Here is an 18,018-nt window from a genome sequence, read left to right on the forward strand (position 1 = left end):
GGCGGGCGCCTGACTGCCAAAGCACTCGGCGGGGGCGGCTACGGGCGAAGGGACTATGTCGTTTGCGCGAACCCATAAACCCGTTTGCAGTGCCGGGGACCGGTGTCCCCGGGCAGCGGGGACCGAGCCGCCGGGCGGGACCCGAAGGACCGTGCCGAGCCGTGCCGCGGCCGCGCTCTGTTGCCGTGACAACCGAGCTGCCCGGCGGCGGGCGGGCAGGAGGCGGCGCGGGGCATTGGCCGCCGCGGGCACGTGGGGCGGCTGTGGGCCGGCCCGGGGGCGGGATGAGCGCGGCGCGGGGCGGGCGCGCAGCGGGGCCCGCGGTCCTGGCGGGCGGTGGTCGCGTTCCCCCCCGTTGGCGGCCGAGCGTGGCGGGTGCCTCCGGCCGAGCTGCGGTGCCTCGCCCTGCCCCGCTCTGCCCGCCGCCGGGCTGTGATATGTGTGCCCCGCTCGGCGGGAGGCGGGGAGTGCCCGGCGGAGAGGAGGGGAGTTAGTCAGCGGCGAGGAGGAGGAGGCAGGGCTGGAGGCAGAGCCATGGAGAGCAGCGCTGGGCGGGCGGGGCGGCCTGTGTGACCGGGGCGCATCGCGGGGGCACGGCCCGGCAGCCCGGGCGGCAGCGGCGGGGCCGGGGATGAAGGTGCGGCGCTGCCCCCCGCCGTCAGCCGCCGGCCCGTGACGGGGCGGGGGCCGCGGCCCCGACGGGGCGGGCGGGGGGCCGCTTGCTGCCTTCCTCGGGGCAGGCAGGCGGGCTGGAGGGAGGGGACTCCGGCAGGGGCTGCCGTCGCCCGGGACCGCGGTGACTCAGAGCCGGCGCGGCCGGGGGTGAGCCGAGGTCTGTTGTTGTGGGATTTTTTCCCCGGCAGGTTATAAATAGCCCCGCGCGGCGCCGTGTCACGGAAGGACACCCTGGCCGGGCGCGGGCAGAGGCCGCCGGCGCGCAGCCTCCCCCGGCCGGCCGCCGCCAGCCCGCCCGCCCGCGGGCCCAGCTGCCGTAGCGCCGGGGCCGCCTCCCGCCCGCTGTGCCCGCTCCCGGGGCGCCGCTGACAGCCCGGCTCCGCGGGGACAGCGCACGGCACCTCGGCCCTGTCAGACCTCGCTGAGGCAGCAGGGAAGATGAAGCCGGAACGAGGTAAAGGGCTTATCGGAATATTTCTTTTTGTTTGTTTTGTCTGCAGGGTTAGAAGTAGCCCGGTGTTCGATTTCGGTGTTATCGCTCTATTTCCTTATGCCCTCCCCTGTCATTTTGGGGGGCTGGGAAAGAATCCAGATACTCGGGCTCGACTCGAGGAATGCCAGTGGGAGTGGGGTGCGGAGGGTGCCCCGCGAAGGGGGGGTTACAGCCCCATGTCCTGCCTGCCCTTCGGCTTTCCATTGTCTTGGCTGGATGGAAGGGAGACAAACGCCGTAGCGAAGTGCTTTTGCTGTGGGAATGCTGCAGTTCGTGTGTCAGACACAGCCGGCTCCTTAGCACAGTCCTGCAATGCTGAGGCGGGAGTCGGTCAAAGGCAAATCGGGCATCGGCAGACAAAGCCAGCAGATGTGCAGAAATGTCCAAATATAGCTGAAAACCACCCTGAAAATAACCACAACTTACATCTGTGTTGTTTTATAAATCGACAGTGCTTCTTCCCCCCAGTTATAATGGAGATATTTCATAACAAGCACGGTGAAATACAAAATTTTCACGATTATTTGGTTACATCTTGTCGGATTACTGACATCTGGTTTTACAGAAAAATCAAGACGGCGGTCTACGTATGTGTTTATAACACTTGAGCTCTTTTGCCGTATAGCAACAGCTGCTGATGCCCCTAGAGTTGGAAATATGTCATGACTTCTGTTTTGATCCACAGGAGCAGTGATTATTGATTCGTGTTAAAGCAAGATATTTTTGGAAGAAAATCTTATTACTGCTCGTCGCAGTATTCCGAATGTTAATTAAAAACAATAATCCATGTTTCCTAAACTTTTGATGGTTCTATTGATTATGTGGTTGCTTTTAGTTTATAAACATGTTCTATTTCTATTATAACACTTAGGTGTTTTGAGAAATACTTTTATATGGCTCAGATGGTCGTGTATTAAATGCTAACACTTACATGACATACACATCTTAATTAGGTTTGTTAATGACATGTTTGCTAATAGCGACACTGCCTAAATGACCTCTCTTAGGTGGATTTCTTGTCTGTATATGCTGCAAGGATTATATGGTGTGATGATAGCACAGATAGTACAGAAGCAATCATGAATTAATGGGGTTTAAGTACTATGGTTTTGAAATGGGCCTTTCTCATTGCTTTCCTCCTTGTTTCTTAACTGCCTAAACCTTCACACTATCTACTGCAGCAAGGCTGGTTGTTTTTAGAATCTTTAGATTTTGATAGCAGACACTGAAGTTTGAAAACTGTTCACTGTCAGGGTGAAATTATATCTCAAAATAACCAGGTAAAACCCAAGTCAGTATTTGCACCTTTAAAATGTTCTGATCTAGCAGTTCAACATCTACATGACCTTTGTGTATTCAATTGTTTAATTTTTAGGCAGAAGGAGTTAGAACACTGCAAACATTTTCAGTTGGTGTATGATAAGTTATCAGATGCCTTTTTTGACCATTATGGTGTAGAGGGGACCAAATTTGTACAGAAAGCAAGTTATTAGGTTGCTGGCATAATTTTTGTGGTTTTTTTTTCTTTTTTTTCCCCGTTAGCTGGGAGCTAATAAATTGAGGTTCTTGTACCCTATGAAGTGTTTACCACAAACTGGGCAAAATCCTTAAGGAGTTGTCTTGAAATTCTTCTAAGATACTTAACAAGAGTCTTGAAATAAATCATGGATCTTGCCAAACGTGGGAGGGTATCTCCAGCCATTTTAGTGGGTCCCTCCTGCTTAACTGTGTGCTGATCTAATAGAGCAATGCCATGCACAAAAGGGGGTTGTGAAGTGCTGCCTAAATGCCACACACGGCCCACGGAGACTCTTAGGAGGCACGAATCATGCAAATGTTTACATGTGCTGCTTTCTGCATAGCAGCTGTACCGCAGGACACAAGCAGTCAAGTGTGCAGTCACCTGCTTCCAATCCAGCTATTCCAATTAATAGCTAAGGGCAGAGGACAAGCAGACCACTCAGCTTGCCACAGGCTTCACTTCTCTACAGAGCCTTGAAATCCTGAGGAGACTGTAAGTTCACACCCCAAATAAAGCATAAAGAAGCAGACTTCAAACAGGCTTACAATGTGTTGGCCTTTTTTTGTTGTTGTTGTTGTTGTTCTTACAAATAATTATATCAGAATCAATTTGGTGTGGAGGGATACAGTTCTTGTTAGAATTTAACTCAGCACTGCACTGAAGGTTGTAGTGCCCAGACACATTGGGAGAGGTATGGTTTAGCCTTGGCTGAACTACCAATAAGGTTCTTATTATCCCCAGCAAAGATGGATTATACAGGAGAAGAAAGAGGAGATCTAATTGTGCAACTGTTTTTATCAGTGGGAAGTGTTAGAGAATGTTTGAATTTAAGGAGGTGAGAGGTATGGACAGAAATTAAGAAAATACGGGAATTTGGCCCTAAGGTACTTACCTCCCTCTATAGGAGGGAAAGCTGGAAAATTTCAGATATAGATAATGTAATATGTGAGAGCAGTATGGAGAGGATGGAATATGGAGCTCTGCAGAGCAGTTTTGTGGGTGAGGGAGAGCTTTGAAAGTGCAGGTAAAAATGTGGACTTATTCCTTTGCTGTGCAAAGGCACAGGGCATTCCTAGGATGTATCTCATGAGCATCACTCAGGACGTAGCCATCAGGTGGGGTTTGAGTGTGGAAGGACTGGTTGCTCTGAGCACATTCCCAGAACTGTCAGTACTGGATCTAGGGGACGCAGTAACTCAAATACTGATGCCTGCTGCTCAGCTTTACCTTCCCTGTTCTGCTGTTCTTAAAGTGAAGTGTTGAAGTATCTTAAAATACAGCGGTCATATTTCTTCAGCTGATGCTTCACTGGTGCCAGGGAGAAGAGTTATCTATCTCCCTTTCTTACCTCCAGTGTTTTTGGAGTAATGTATGAGTTTGGGGTTAGTTTTGGTTGGGTTTTTTTAAATTTTTTTTTTCTTTTCTTTCTGCAGTAATAACATATCAGGTTACCTGGCTTTGATCCATGATATCATCATGATTTGGTTTCTGCAGTACAGCTGCCTAGTCAGCTGCTTCGTGCTGCATGTTTGGACTGCTGTTTCCTTTCTCAAGTACAGAGCTTTGCTCTTGCTTCTATTGAACTTCGTTCTAATGACTTCTGGTCGCTTCGGCAGTTTATTGAGTTTGGAAGACAGAATAAGGCTTTGTAGCAGAGTGCTTGCAAAGTTTTCCAGCTCAGCTTTGTTCATAAACTGTATAAACACTCTGTTTCACCATCAGCATTAATGAAAACATTGCATAATGTCAGCATGATAGCTTGCTGCCAAACTCAGGCGGCTTGTTATGTACTCTTAGAGTACACTTGGTACACAACTGGAAAAAATCTTGTGGTTTAGATGAATCTACAGTACCGTCATATTTTAATGTGGAAATGTTACAAGACATCAAAAGTTTTACTATAGTCTAAATAGCTAGGAGTTATTGCTCCTTCCTCCTCCCTCCCCCTCATTGCATGAACGATCAGTTAAAGGAGGACAGGCTTGTTTGTCTCTAAATGCACGCTGGCTGGTTTTTATCACCTTATTCTAGTCTTTTCTTACTTTTTATTGCCTTGCTTTGTTTATTCCTCTATGTGTGTTTGCTGTGTAGAGACTATTTTGTTTTCACTTACAGATTAAACAAGAAAGCAGTCCTCTCTTACTTCCTGAAGCATTAATTCCCTTCTTGAGATTACCCTAATTTACAGAAATGACTTTCTGTCTACAAGAGAGGAATAAGCATTCTGAAGATTGCTTTTTGTCTTCTCCTTTGCAAGTCAGACTCGGATATGTGCCTCTGGGTCTGTTTGTAGTAACTGGGTTAAGGGACTTCTGCCACACTACTTGGTGGGTTGGCATGGAAAGAGGTAACTCTTAGTTCAGCAAAAGTCTGTTTACTGCCTCCTGTGGGAAGCATAGCTGAGGCATTTTGGGATGTGTCTGTGGGGAAAGCTAGAGGAGAGATTAATGAACAGTTGATGAAATTTAGATTCTTAGGAGGAAAGATGAGGAGGCCTGGGACTGGGGGAAGTGAGCTGAACCAGTGTGTTCAGTTGAGGAGTTGGTTGTTAATTTAGGAGATGTGGGTAAGGCCCTTGTTTTTGTAAGCATAAGATATGTCCTAAATTAACTGGGGAAGGTGTTATGGAAAAGATGCAGCAAAGATGATGTGCTACAGAGTATGCAGATTAGGAAGTGAAAATATATATTGAAAAAGGATGTGTTGTTTCAGTGTCCTATATTGAACTGTGATACAGGCACTCTAATTTTGTAGTATCTTCTCAGTGAAATGTCACAAACCACTTAAACTTTTCCATGGTGGAGTGAGGTAGCCAGTCAACAAAGTAATAAACTGGAAATGAGCTGCTTCCTGCTCAGTGGAGTTGTCACTCCAAAGGTGTTTGGGCAATGCTTGGGGCTGGGTTGCCACAGGTAAGTGCAGGTTGGGTGGCAGTGAGCTGGGGGTGACTGTGCCTGCCCAGGAAGCCCCGCAGGTGAACAGGCTCTGCCGGGCACGTGCGGAGAGCTGCGTGTGCCCGGGGAGCCTGCTCCTCCTGCCTGGACTGCTTTCCAGTAAAGCCAAACCATGCTTGCTTTCTTTGCTCAAACAGAGAGAAAACCTAAAACTGTTCAGGGTAAAAAACTCCACCAGCCCAACCAAACTGACAGGTGCTGCACTCAGATTCTGTTTATGAAGCATGAAGCCATTGAGCTCTGATCTTTGGAGAGAGCAGATTTGTCCTGATAACAGATAATAAATAGATGCAGGATATGAGTGAACAGGAACAGAAGCCTTTTCTTTTTAATTGAAGGTGGAGTCAAGATGCTTTCAATACAGCTCTGTCCTTGCTCCTGAAAAATGACAATATAAACTCTCTTATTAAATTTCTACCTCAAACATTTAACTTTGAATAATTCTTAGCTTTGAGGTGCTCAACTTTTAAAAAATGTTAGGCATCAAAAAAATTAAAGTATATTAATTTATAGAATGGAAAAATCTCAGGTTTTAATTTGAAATGCCAGCCTATATTACAGTTTTCTTACCTGTTCTGCAATTTGTATGTAGCTATTGACAGCAAAGCAAGTCTTCCTCTTGTAAAACTCTTTCTTGGGTTGGAAGGGTATTTTGTAATTGTTCAGCAGTTGGAATTCTTCATGGTGTACCTGTTTCTAAGGGAGAACCACCCCGGTAACAACTTTGCCATTTTTTTGGATTTTGCTTGGTGTTGTCCAAACTAGCTGCCTTTAGCTGTTGCTAAAACAGATGCTGCTGGAGTGGCATTTAGGTGAATATTTTGGGGATTGTGGATATGCCAAGCCCATAGGCTTGGAATATATAAACTGACCCTTCTGACCATATTCTTTACTTGCTGAAGTGAGAAATTTTGGCATGCCAGATCAGATCCCTGGAGTGAAACATATTAGGTTGGACTTTGTTGTTAAGGGCAGTGTTGACACTATTATTGGATCTGAGGTCTGCCAACTTCTAAATGTTTTTAAAAATAAGCTAACATTTATAAATACAGATTCTCATGAGACACAAGAGTTTGCTGCCAAATGAAATTCTGCTTATTAAAATTAGAAGTCTTATGTGAAAACAGAGCAACTGACGAGAACAAACCAGCTATATGACATTTGTTAAAAGAACTTGCTGTGTCTGCTTCACTGTTTATAAAATGGAGTGTTTTTTTGTTATTTTGACAAACTTCTACTAATAGCAGCCATTTACTGGTGGAGAAACAGCCATAACCTTTTATCTTCTCAGCAGTGAGTTTAAGGTAACAGTCCAGCGATCCTTTTAGTCCATAAGGTCTTGCAGTTTAACTGTCAGTATAGTGGTAGTTATAATCTCCATTCCAATGTGATACTTGAAAAACTGTGTTTTTTAGATTTTTGACAGTGTCTCACATCATTGTCTTTCGAGGACGTGGTAAATTGTTTCATCTTTTCAGGTCGTTTAAATTTAATGTTTATACAGAAGCCAGTTTTTTAAGTTAAAATTGTTTTAGAAGTGCATGTAGAGTTGCATGGTTACCTTTGTACTACCTAGTACTGAAACTCCATGTATTAGTAGGCAATTAAGGATGAATGCAAATACAGAAGAGTGCCTCTTGGACCTGGGTAGGTAGCTGGACTTTGGAAGATGTCCCTTTCATCACCTATTCCTCTTTCTGTTGGTCTCATGCAGGGTGGCATGACTATAGCTACAAGCACATGGCTGAAGCCATGTGAGTTATTCTTGCTCTGCAATCAGAACTGTACCGAGATTGGAAGAGATTTTTTTTATATATAAAGGCTACTTGTAAACAGTATAAATGAATTGTAAATCATGAAAATTCTCCATCTTTTCTTAACAATTCAGAGTTAATCTGACCAAGTCAAAACCAACTAATTTCCTTCTATGTTGGATGGGCCTGACTAGTTTTTTGGCTAGTGACTTTTCATGCTAGCTTTGAGGCCAAAGCTGGTTCAAGTTGCTGTCTGGGATGGTATTACAACATACATTGACTCAAAATGCAAAGATGTAATAGGGTAGCGTGAGGATGCTCTTGGGGATAATTTGGAGAGGAAGCTGTGCATGAGGCAGCTGAACACATGGGGAGGGAAGCACTCTATACATGAAATACTAGTGACACTTTCATGTCTGTGCTGATTGTAGGAGTCCTTTTCCTGAATTAAGGCAAACAAAATAAGTTCACTGAGAAATCTGAGCAACTTTGTTTCTTCAAGAGCAGCAAGGGGACCTCTTCCCCCTCATACACATTTATTTTGATTTGACCACTTTTTGTTATATGGGCAGGCATGCAATCTCTCTCTGTCTGGGTATGTAGTACCCAGTAACCCTGGGGCAGTTAGGCTTCCCTCTTGGCAATGATCAGTGCATTTCCCAAACCTGTTGGCTTTTTCTAAGGAAAAAAACAAGTTGGATCTTCTTCTGAGGCATAAAAAGGGAGAATATATCTGAAATAAGAACTCTCTGGTTGCACATGAGCAATGTCATATGCTTTACATTACACAAGTTAGTGATCTTTTTTCCATTAACATCCCTGGGAACCAGGTTGGTAAGTAAGTCCATTTTGGATAGTGAACTACTTTAGGGAGTCTGTGAGCAGGTGACTGCTTGTGCTAGTTTAACCTCTTAATGGTGCTTGCTGTGTGTGCAGGGATTCATTTTGCCCACTGATGAGCCTTCAGGATTTCTAGGACATTACTTCACACTTCTCTGTGCTGCAACAAATGAAGCTTCCTTCTCAGGATGCTGTGCAAGTATCATCTTGTTGTTTATAATGGGGGCAGGAAGGGCAAAAACAGAGAGACAACTTGAGTAGAATTGAAGATGGCAAGTATTATCCCATGTCCTCAGTACAGTCTGCACCACAATGGGAGGAGGTAGAGTGGCAGCTAGTTTCTTTTGAGGGACAGGGAAGGAGAGGTGCAGGAAGAGCTGCTGTGGTCAGCAGGCGTTCTTTTCCAGAGCAATGGGAAGCCCTTCTCCCCTGCCAGGTATTGTTCTCCTTGATTCCCTGCCAGGGCACCAGCCCAGCAACACAAGTCAAACAAACCACAGCTCAAACTCACACTTCCAGGCAGGTCAGCAAGTTTGGTGGAAGGCTTTGTTTGCAGACTCAGGGGGCCAGAGAGGGTGTGTAAGAGCAGTATCTGAGTAAATGTCTGTGATGGCTACTTGCCATAACTTCTGTTAACAGAGAGTAAAGTTTTGATATGTTGGGCTGATGCTTTTTTTAATCTGCGGTTTTCTGTAAAGTCACAAGTGCTGGTGTATTTCCTTTGCATGTTAGATCTGAATTTTTAAAACTCCTGAAACTTCAAGATTTCTATTTACTTGTTCTTTATTTTTAAAATTTTAAAGAAGTAGGTGAATTTGAGGATAGGAGAGAAGCGAATAGTTGCATCAAAAAGGGAAGAACTTCAGTAAATATTACAGTGATATGGAATAAAAGAGGAGTTTCCTATGAATAGGAAGTGGACAGGGACAAATTGAAGATTAGCATGGACTGGGAATGCAGTTAGGTCAAAGGGACTGATATCAACACTCATGCCGCTCAAAGGTAAACCCTTTTTTCTCTGCTGTAAATGTCTTTCAAGTTGAGCTTCAAGTATATTTCCTATGCAGGTTTTCCCACTTCAGTTGCCTTTTAGTGAAAAGTATGACTTTGCTTTGTTATAATTTGAGGGGGAAACAGATTCTTCCTTTTGAAGCACATGCAATCTGACTCGCCAGAGGAATTTTGTTTATAGTGGGGAAACCATGAGAAACAAAGTATCTGGAGAGCTAGAATTGGAGGAGATAGGTCTGGGTGATGGTTGCTACCATAGCTGTACTGGCAGCAGTACTCACAGTGTAACTGTCTACTACATGCTAACGCAAGCAAGGTGTGGAGTACCCCTCTGAGGAGTCTGCTGGTAAAAAGTGGAGGAGTAAAACCAAATAGCTAGTTCATGCAGGTGAAACAGGAGCAATAGTTGATAATACTGGAAATGTGTGAAGGCAAAGTTCAATGTAAAACTGCTAGGATGCACACCTGGCTCATCTTGCATCAAGCAGTTAAGTTCACTAAACTTAGGCCAGTCATGACTGGCTGTTATTGTGCTGCCTCTGGATGTTTCCTATGAGAGCCTTGCTGAATTAACAACTTTCTATAAGAAAATATTTGGGATACACTAGAGATAAAGTTACAGTGCGTGATGTGCATTGTATGTTCTTTCATCCCATCGTCCTGTTGAGAAGATGTAGTGTCCTTTTATAAATGTTTTAGGACACTTTGTAAGCTGGTGAAATTGGTTCTTGTGTAAGTTTCTGGGATGAAATTTGAGCAGCTTTATGTCACACACTGATTTTTATTTTATTTAGTTTTATTTTTTGTTTGCTTGATTTAAAAACCATAGTGGGACAGTTAGCATCTGATGCTTTCAACTTCTTTAGGTGTACTCTAGATTGTATATAGCCCTTCTCGCTCAAGGAATTTGAGTTTGAACATCAGTAAAAGGAAAACTATACAGAGTGTGAGTGCTATATCTAACCATCTCTTTAACATGCATTGCAAGCTTCAAGAACTGACCTCAGCTTTGTTCTGACGAATTGAGCATCTGTACTGGGAGAAGGGGAATAAGGCTGTCTACATGAGAGCACTTGGTGGTTTTGTGTTCTGCAAATTAGTAACTCAATCCAAAATGTTTGTTTCAAGAAAGGGATGTGTTAGTAGAAGTGTATTTTTATTTTTAGCTTGTCTCCATGACTAGGCTGTGTAAACATAAAGTGCTGTGGAGTCACTTAGGCTTTGCTCCTTAGGGGTCACATGCACACCTTGCTTTTCCTGCACAAGGCAGGGCTGGAATCTGAACTAGAGTGTTTTTCTGAACTGGCTCATTACTAGACATCCTGTGCTTTGGCATGCCCCTTCAAAGGTTGAAGTTGAGTGGTTTTTATAATGTAGGGATGATGCCAATTATGTCCGTTGGCAAGTGTCTCTGAATTGATGTGTAATTCACTTGATACTGAGATGTACCATACTTGGCTCTGATTTTGTGCTTTATGGAATGTGTTGAACTGCTTACTCCCAATGTGTTGGGATAAAATCCATTGTTATGAAGACCTCACCTTTTTATTTTTAAAAGTGTTATTCTATTTGTGGCAGAAGGTGTGTTAAAATACAGCCTTGTTATCTTGATTGTTGCTTGCAGTTTTGCACAGTGTTAGAACTGTGAGGATGGTAATAGTATTTGAAGTGCAGGTACTTTATGATGATGAAGTATGCAGCCTAGGATAAAGTCCTGTGTATACCTCTGTGTGCTACCATGTTCTCATGTAAAGTATCTTGTGCCTCTGGAATTTGTGGGAGCGTAAGAGATCAAATAAATGAGTAATGTGCTTCAAGGAAGGTTTTGTTTTGCTAGAATTTCTAATATTGCAGATTATAAATTTAGCATGTTATTAGGCTGGATGCATTCACTTCTGGGGTGTTTGTCCACAAACAGGCACAGAGCTCAGCTCTGTGTACCTACAGCTGGTTTAGGACTGAAAGCTTAAAAGCTGGAGTGTTAACAAGCTGTCCTACTTTTACTGTATTTGAAGAATATCTCGTGTGAAAAGGATCTTTGCAGTTGCACTGCAGTAGCTCAAGTGTGAGGAGAGTGTTCAGGGGCATTGTGGTGGGTAGGAATGCCCGTCATCTAGAGACAGCTGCTCATCACTGAAACATTGCTAGCTGGCCTATGAAAACAGCTGGTGGCTCCTGAATGCTATCTCTGCTGGCCGCGGTGGGAATTGACTTGGGTGTTGCTGCTCCTGCTTCTTGTTAGCACAACTTCTAAACATACCATGTTTACTAATGTGATAAATATTCCTCTTACCCCTCCCATTCCTCCTGAAGATACTGAATAACTGTTTCATTAAAAATCGTCTAAGTACTTTTCTCAAACGCTAGGTAGTTGTTTGATTGAGAAGACCTGAAATTGCTTTTTCAGACAACTGTGTAAGTGACTGTGTTTTTGTAGAAGTAAATGTTCCATGAAGGAAAAATACTTGGAAAGCAAACAGGTGAAATGTACAGGAAGCTTGAATGTCAGTGACTAATGAAATGGTATGTTTTGCATCTAACTCTCTGTAAGGCACTATCTGTATGTGGGATCTTTAAATGGGCCAACTACTAAAAGGTATCTGGCCTTCCTTGGATAAAATGTCTACCTAAAAATCTTGTATAGACTGTGTTTTCTTGCAACCACAGCGAAATCATACTGGTATATAAAAGGTGAGTGGGGAAAACTCATTTTGTGAAGTGGCATGTTTTCCATGCTCTTGAACGGGTTAGTGAGTGTACTAGATTTAAAATGTGGTTCTGTAGTCTAGTTTGATCCAGGCTTTTCATAGTTTCATGGTATCTAATTACAGAGCAAGGGTTTTAGTCTTGCTTTGTGATGTGGTTAGGCTGAGAGTGAGATAGGTTTTTTGCACTGATTATGTTAATATGGTGACTGTCATCTGACTTTAATACTTGCAAATACGTCAGAACTGGATGAAATTGTTTAACGTAGCCAGTACGTTGTTTAGGCTACATGTAGAATAGTACATGCTGTTTTCAGACTGCTCTCTCGAAGCAACCTCATAAATTAGTCCTCAGAAGTGCCCGTTACAGATACTGAAGGAAGAATTTCAGAAGTGCAGGGAGAGCTGGTGCGGGATGCTCCTCCCCGCCGTGTGCTCCGGGAGGGTCAGAGGAATGAGGCAGCCCAGCCACTCCCGAGCGGGCTGAGCAGTGGAAAAAGAGCAGTGGGAAGTTAGCTGGTGCTGGCTGGCAGGAGGACGGGCTGGCGGCTTTTTCCACTCCAGATGTAAATATTCATCACCTCATAGACTTGTAGCTCGGGCCGACTCTTGAGAGCGGTGCTGCGCGGGAACATTCCATGTGCGGTGCCAGCGCACAGATACGCGGCAGCTGCTCTGACTCGGAGCCTTTGGCCGGTGCGCGGAGCGCGGTGCCAGCGTGCCCGGAGCGGGGGAGCGCCTCCCGCCGCCGCCGTCCCTTGGCACCCCTCGGCGAGGGCCCCGGCGCGGCGTTCGGGGCAGGGCGCTCCCGGCACCGCCGCCCCTCCCTCGCGGTTCCGCCGCAGCGCGGTCCCGGTACCGCGGGCTCTGGTTCGGCGGCGGTGCCGCGGGCCCGCCCCGCTCACCTGGCCCGGGCGGGCGGGCGCGGGGGCCGGGCCGCGCCGAGGGGCCGGCGCTGGCTCGCCCGGCGGGGCCAATCGGCGCCCGGGCCTGTTGCTATGCGCGCCCCTACTCTGCCTCCTTTGTGGAGGATGCCGTGGGCTCCCGGCCACCCGCGCCGGCGCTGCGGGGCTCGCTGCGGGAGCGCCGGGCCAAGCGGAGAAGGTGTGTACGGCAGCGAGCCCCGAGGCTCGGGGCGGCCCGGCCCGGCCCGGCTCGGCCCGGCCCGGGGGCGCCGGGGAGGGGGCCGGGCGGAGCGGCGGGGGGAGGCTGGAAGGCCGGCGGTGGCACCGGCCCGGACAGGCTTCCCGGGCGTGAAACAAGCTCAAGCTGTGTAACTCAGTAATCGGCAGTTGTCGGTGGTGTTTGTCTGTGAAAGGTGGTTTGAAATCCGCCTATGCTGAAGTGTACCAAAGTTTGCCTCTCCGGTTCAGTTTGTAAACCGTTCCTTTAGAAACCCAAACCAGACATTCTTCCTTTCCTTCCGTGTACTGAAGGCTTAATTTCTGTGAGTTGAGGGTTGTTTTTTCTTTTTTTTTCTTTTTTAACGTTCCCTTGAAGGAAAGCAATGGACAGCCTAAAAATTAACTCTGTTAATTCATTAGGGCAAGAGTATAAAATGTCCTGGAACAGGAGGGGAGGATTTTTAAGCCTTCAAAGTGAGACTGTAGTTAAGTGTCAGATGTGCTAACAGTTGTAGTTAGTGTAGCCATATGTAACTGCTTGACTCTTCATTGTTATGAGAAAAAAAAGGAACCTCTTCCCCCTCCCGAAAACACCCTGAAGCTTAACTGAGTTTCTTCTGTGCCTTGTTATGTAGGTCAAGTTTCTCTCTCCTCTTTTTTTTTTCCTCCAGCAGGAAGAAACTATTACAGTATTTTGATTTCTGCTAGAAACAATGCATGAAACATTATCAGCCCTTTGCCACTACTTGTTTGTCTTGGGGCAAATGAAGCTGATGCAAATATGGCAGCTTTGGGGGCAATAAAAATATGTATCTTTAATTAGCATCTTACTGGTTGCTCAACTACATGGTATAAAAAGCTAATTAATATTATACTGAACTCAGTGCAGAAATGAGGACTATCCATTGCTTTTTATGCAAACTTGTTACCTAAAAATGTGAATGTTGCTCTGACCAAGTGCTTGTTTATTTATTTATTTATTTATCTATTTATTTATTTATTTATTTATTTGCTCATCCTGTGTCTAGAGCAGCTTGTTGATATTCCTCTGAAAAGTACAAGAGCTCTAATTTAAGTGAGCTTGCTGACATTGGATGCCCACCTTCTGGCGTGGCAGGAGGAATGATTCCACTGGTGTACTCTTGTGTTCTGTGTGGGAATATTGGCTTTGAATCACTGAAGCACTGCTTTGTAAAGGAAAGCAGTAAGGAATTTTTGAGAGGACAAAGTGAAATTTCATAACTACATATATTAAATTTTAAATATGTGAGTCTGCTATTTTGCTATGTGGAAAATTACCATATATTAAGGAAGAGGGAGGCAAACTAGATTCTTGGCTGAAATTTTGTTAAGGCTTTCAGTTTTGACCCTATGTAATGTTTTATTATTTGGAGTACCAGAAGACTATTACAGCTTAATAACATGACTTACAGTGCGGAAACTTGTAAATAGCTGAATTGTGCTGTGTGACACAGTTCAATTCTGAAGCTATCAAAAACGTTCTTTTGTTTTATGCATTCAAAATTCCATAGTAGGCTCTGGTGTCCATTTTAAAGTGTGCAGTCTTTTAAACAGCTTGAGTGTTGTAATGTCCTCATTTATCCTCCCAAATAAAATTTGAAAACAATTTTATGGGCTTGGCCACTCTCCCAGAATTTTTTGTAGATGGGAAGCATGTATTGTCTCTTCAGTAACTTTTTTACCTTTGCAGGTTACTGTTTAACCACTTAAAGGCAGGCGTTGTAGGTGAAGGTTAATAGCATTGGAAAAGTGACCTGAGGGGCTTCATGCTGCTCCACCATCATCAATTTCATCTCTCAGAGCTCCTTGCATTTCTCAGGAAGAAGTACAGTCTCTGCCTTTGGTCTGCTAGCCTTATGCCTCACCCTCCTCTCCACCCTCTCAATAATTTGTACTGCAAATACTGAAACCTACTGAAGCTGGAGGTAGCCTTTCTAGCTAGGAGGAGGATTTTGGGTGGTCAAACATGTTCTGACAAAGTTCCACAAGATAAATTACCCACCACTTAGATGACAATGAATGGTTTGTAACATCAAAGTTTTGGGAGATCAAGTAGCGCAAAGAGAAGATGAATGCAAAAAGAAACTGCAGTAGAAGAGGTCAGATGTTATGAAAATAGTTTGTTCTGGGCTTTTTGTTTTGTCTTTTTCTGTATTTCAGATAAAATAATGGAATTCTTAATTTACATTCCTCACCTGAGGACACTTCCTAACAAGTCCTGTGCTTTTGTTTGTTCTGTGTGCTTTTTTAATGACTCTGATAGCTAGTACTGTTCTAGCAGCAGTGCTGCAGAAGTTTTTGGCTTGTAGGTATGATTTCTAACTGACATGATGTTGTAATAAAGTCATAGGAATATCGGCTCCTACTCAATCTGCATACTATAATGTTTAATGTCTTGTCCATTAAAATAAAATTATTGAATTCTTGAGTGTTTCTATCTCTTCTCCTTGTGAATGCTCTTTAAAAGCTTTATTATTATCAGTGCATTTGCATTCTTAGGTTTGTTTCTCATTTTCTTGTTTTTCAGTTATGTTGGGGAAAAAAATGCAGTTCAGTGGCATTAGTAGGTGCCTTGCATGTAGGCAGAAAATGTGCTAAACAGTTCTTACCCATGACTGTATTTATCTTGAGTTTAGTTATGCCATCAGTGCTCACATACTTGTTGGAGTTGAACCAAGCCTCTCGAGTTGATATGGTCTGATAGTCAGAAAGCTGCCCTGGATGTGTTTCTCCAAGCCTTCACATGTGAGGTCAAATATCTGTAATGGAGAATTTTCCTGAACATGCTAAAAGGAAGACCTTTTCAGGCACTTCTAGACTGTTCAGTTGCATCATTCTCATTGGAACCAGAAGTAATGACACTGGGTTCTTGTTCTGGGTGTCTACAGTCTTGCATTATATCAGATCTGCCATATACATGTGTGGTTGTATCTACCAAATCTCTCATGTTTTTAGTTTGAGAAGGGATCTCAGAGGCCTGTGAGGTCTCTGAGCCATGTTCTGCTGCACTGACATTGCTAGTGCGTATCACAGGCTGCTGGTCTGCCTGTCATCATGAAAGACAGACCAGCCTGGAAACTACTGTCTTGTTATTGGGACATGTGAATTAGTCTTCTGATGCCCTGCAACTGTCTTTCCATATTCCACATAAGTATTTTTCAAAATTTTCTTCCACTTTATAATTTTGGAGGATCTGAGTTTTGCTGGCTGTACCTGTGAACAGAGTGCTCTTAGCATATGTTAGGGTGTTAAATGACTGAAGCAAGGACTTCCTGCTGAAGGCCTCTTTCTTGCCCCTAGTACTGATTTTTTTTGTTTTTGTTTTTTTGGTTAAGTAGTTTTAGGAACAGTACAAGAAACAGATGCATTGTTCCCTTTTGCCACTCTACAGCCTCCCACTTTCTTCTGAGGGTGTGATGAGTGAGGAGCAACAAGACTGGCCTGCTTTCCTAGGATGAGATTCAGAAAGAATTAGTATTTTTGTTTAGGTCATGCAGACTTAAATGAAGATAGTGGAGTCAAGATAAGGTAAAATGCTTTTAACTCCAAAATTCTAAGCTTGGAAATGGGTAACTGAGTTTTTGTTTTCTTCATGTATGCAGGGAGTAGACAAACATATTTTCAGATTCTCTCAGAGAGTAAAAGGCAGTATTTACTTGTTGGCAACACATGGCTGAATCGATGATATTCATCCTCTGAAATAAAATTACAAAAATTTTCTTCTGCAGTATCAAGAAGGTGGGATAAAGAAGATTGAGGGGTGCTATGGAACTTGAGGAAGATAATGTATAGTAGAGTGTACTTAAATGGGAGGGATATATAGCCTGTCTTGGAGTTCAGCCACATCATCTACTGTCTGATGAAATTCTTTTCAAATTTACGGCTAACAATGAAGCTGCTGCTTCTAGAGGTTGGTGTCTGCATAAGTGTTTGCTTTTTCCTTGGTGAGAAAGGAGAATATTGGCCAAGTTGAAGTAATGGTGGTCATCCTACCTGAAAGATAACTGAGCCCTCAGATGAATAGCCACATTAATTAGGAGATTTTTCAAAAGCGCTGAAGGTGTGGAGACTTAAATAGCAAGCACCAGTGCTAACAAGCAAGACTGTTGTTAAATAGTTAATAACAGATGGCTGAACTTCTGATGCAAATGATGAGACAGAACAAGAGAAGTTCTCTGCATCCTGACCCAGCAACTCCTCACTACTGCCATGGCAACTAACATGTTTTACTCTACAGTTTTAGCAAAGTTTATGAAACTGGAGGTAATTTGTTGGTTTTATGACTTTAAAATAAATTTTAAAAGGCAAAACAAACCAGCTGGAGAAGGAGAAAAAGTAAACTGAGAGAAAGTGGACATGAATTCCTAGAGGCCTTGCTTATTCTAGTTCCTATAACATCTTTCTAAAAGATGTCTGAAGTACTGTATACTTTAAAATGCCTGGCAGTTAAAACATTAGTTTAAATGCAGAAGTTTATAATCTGAGCAGATCTCTCTGAATCCTTTCCATTTAACTTAACATTAGAATTGCCTCCTGCAGCTTGAATAGCATGGCAAGGGGGAAAGGGAGCAGGAGGTAGGCAGCTGTCTGCATTTGACCCGGGCATGGTGCAGGTGAGGAGGAGCCTGTAGTGGGTGGGTGGATGTGACTTCTCATCTGACTCACACGTGCAGCTGAGGTGCTGGCCTTGGGCTGTGTCAGCAGGACGCTGGAAGCACCCCACGTGCTCTCTTATTTTTATAGAGAGGTTACTCTACAGGTCCTGTACCTAGTGTAGTTAAATTCAAACTAGAAGTGCCAGTATCTCTTTTTGGGGTAGGACATCTGAAGGACTGTCGTTATAGACTAAACTTCATGGCACTGAAAGTACTGGAGGGTGGGATTTGCTTTGGGAAGTCACCAACCAGAGCTATGTAGAT

The 18,018-nt window shown here is 44.2% G+C and overlaps 1 protein-coding gene across 1 annotated transcript in view; it reads left to right on the forward strand.

Moving 5' to 3' along the window:
* The first annotated feature begins 717 nt into the window (after positions 1-717).
* The window catches only part of ATOSA (atos homolog A), a 47,862-nt gene continuing 30,561 nt past the window's right edge, over positions 718-18,018 (forward strand). Inside the window, exon 1 of the mRNA XM_066196044.1 lies at positions 718-1,129. Coding sequence (XP_066052141.1) covers positions 1,114-1,129 — 16 coding nt within the window. The 5' untranslated portion in view covers positions 718-1,113. The remainder of the gene's footprint in view (positions 1,130-18,018) is intronic.

This window comes from Chamaea fasciata, unplaced genomic scaffold, assembly GCF_029207755.1.
Source record: "Chamaea fasciata isolate MVZ Bird 193981 ecotype frontalis unplaced genomic scaffold, bChaFas1.0.hap1 SCAF_14, whole genome shotgun sequence".
NCBI lineage: Eukaryota > Metazoa > Chordata > Aves > Passeriformes > Sylviidae > Chamaea > Chamaea fasciata.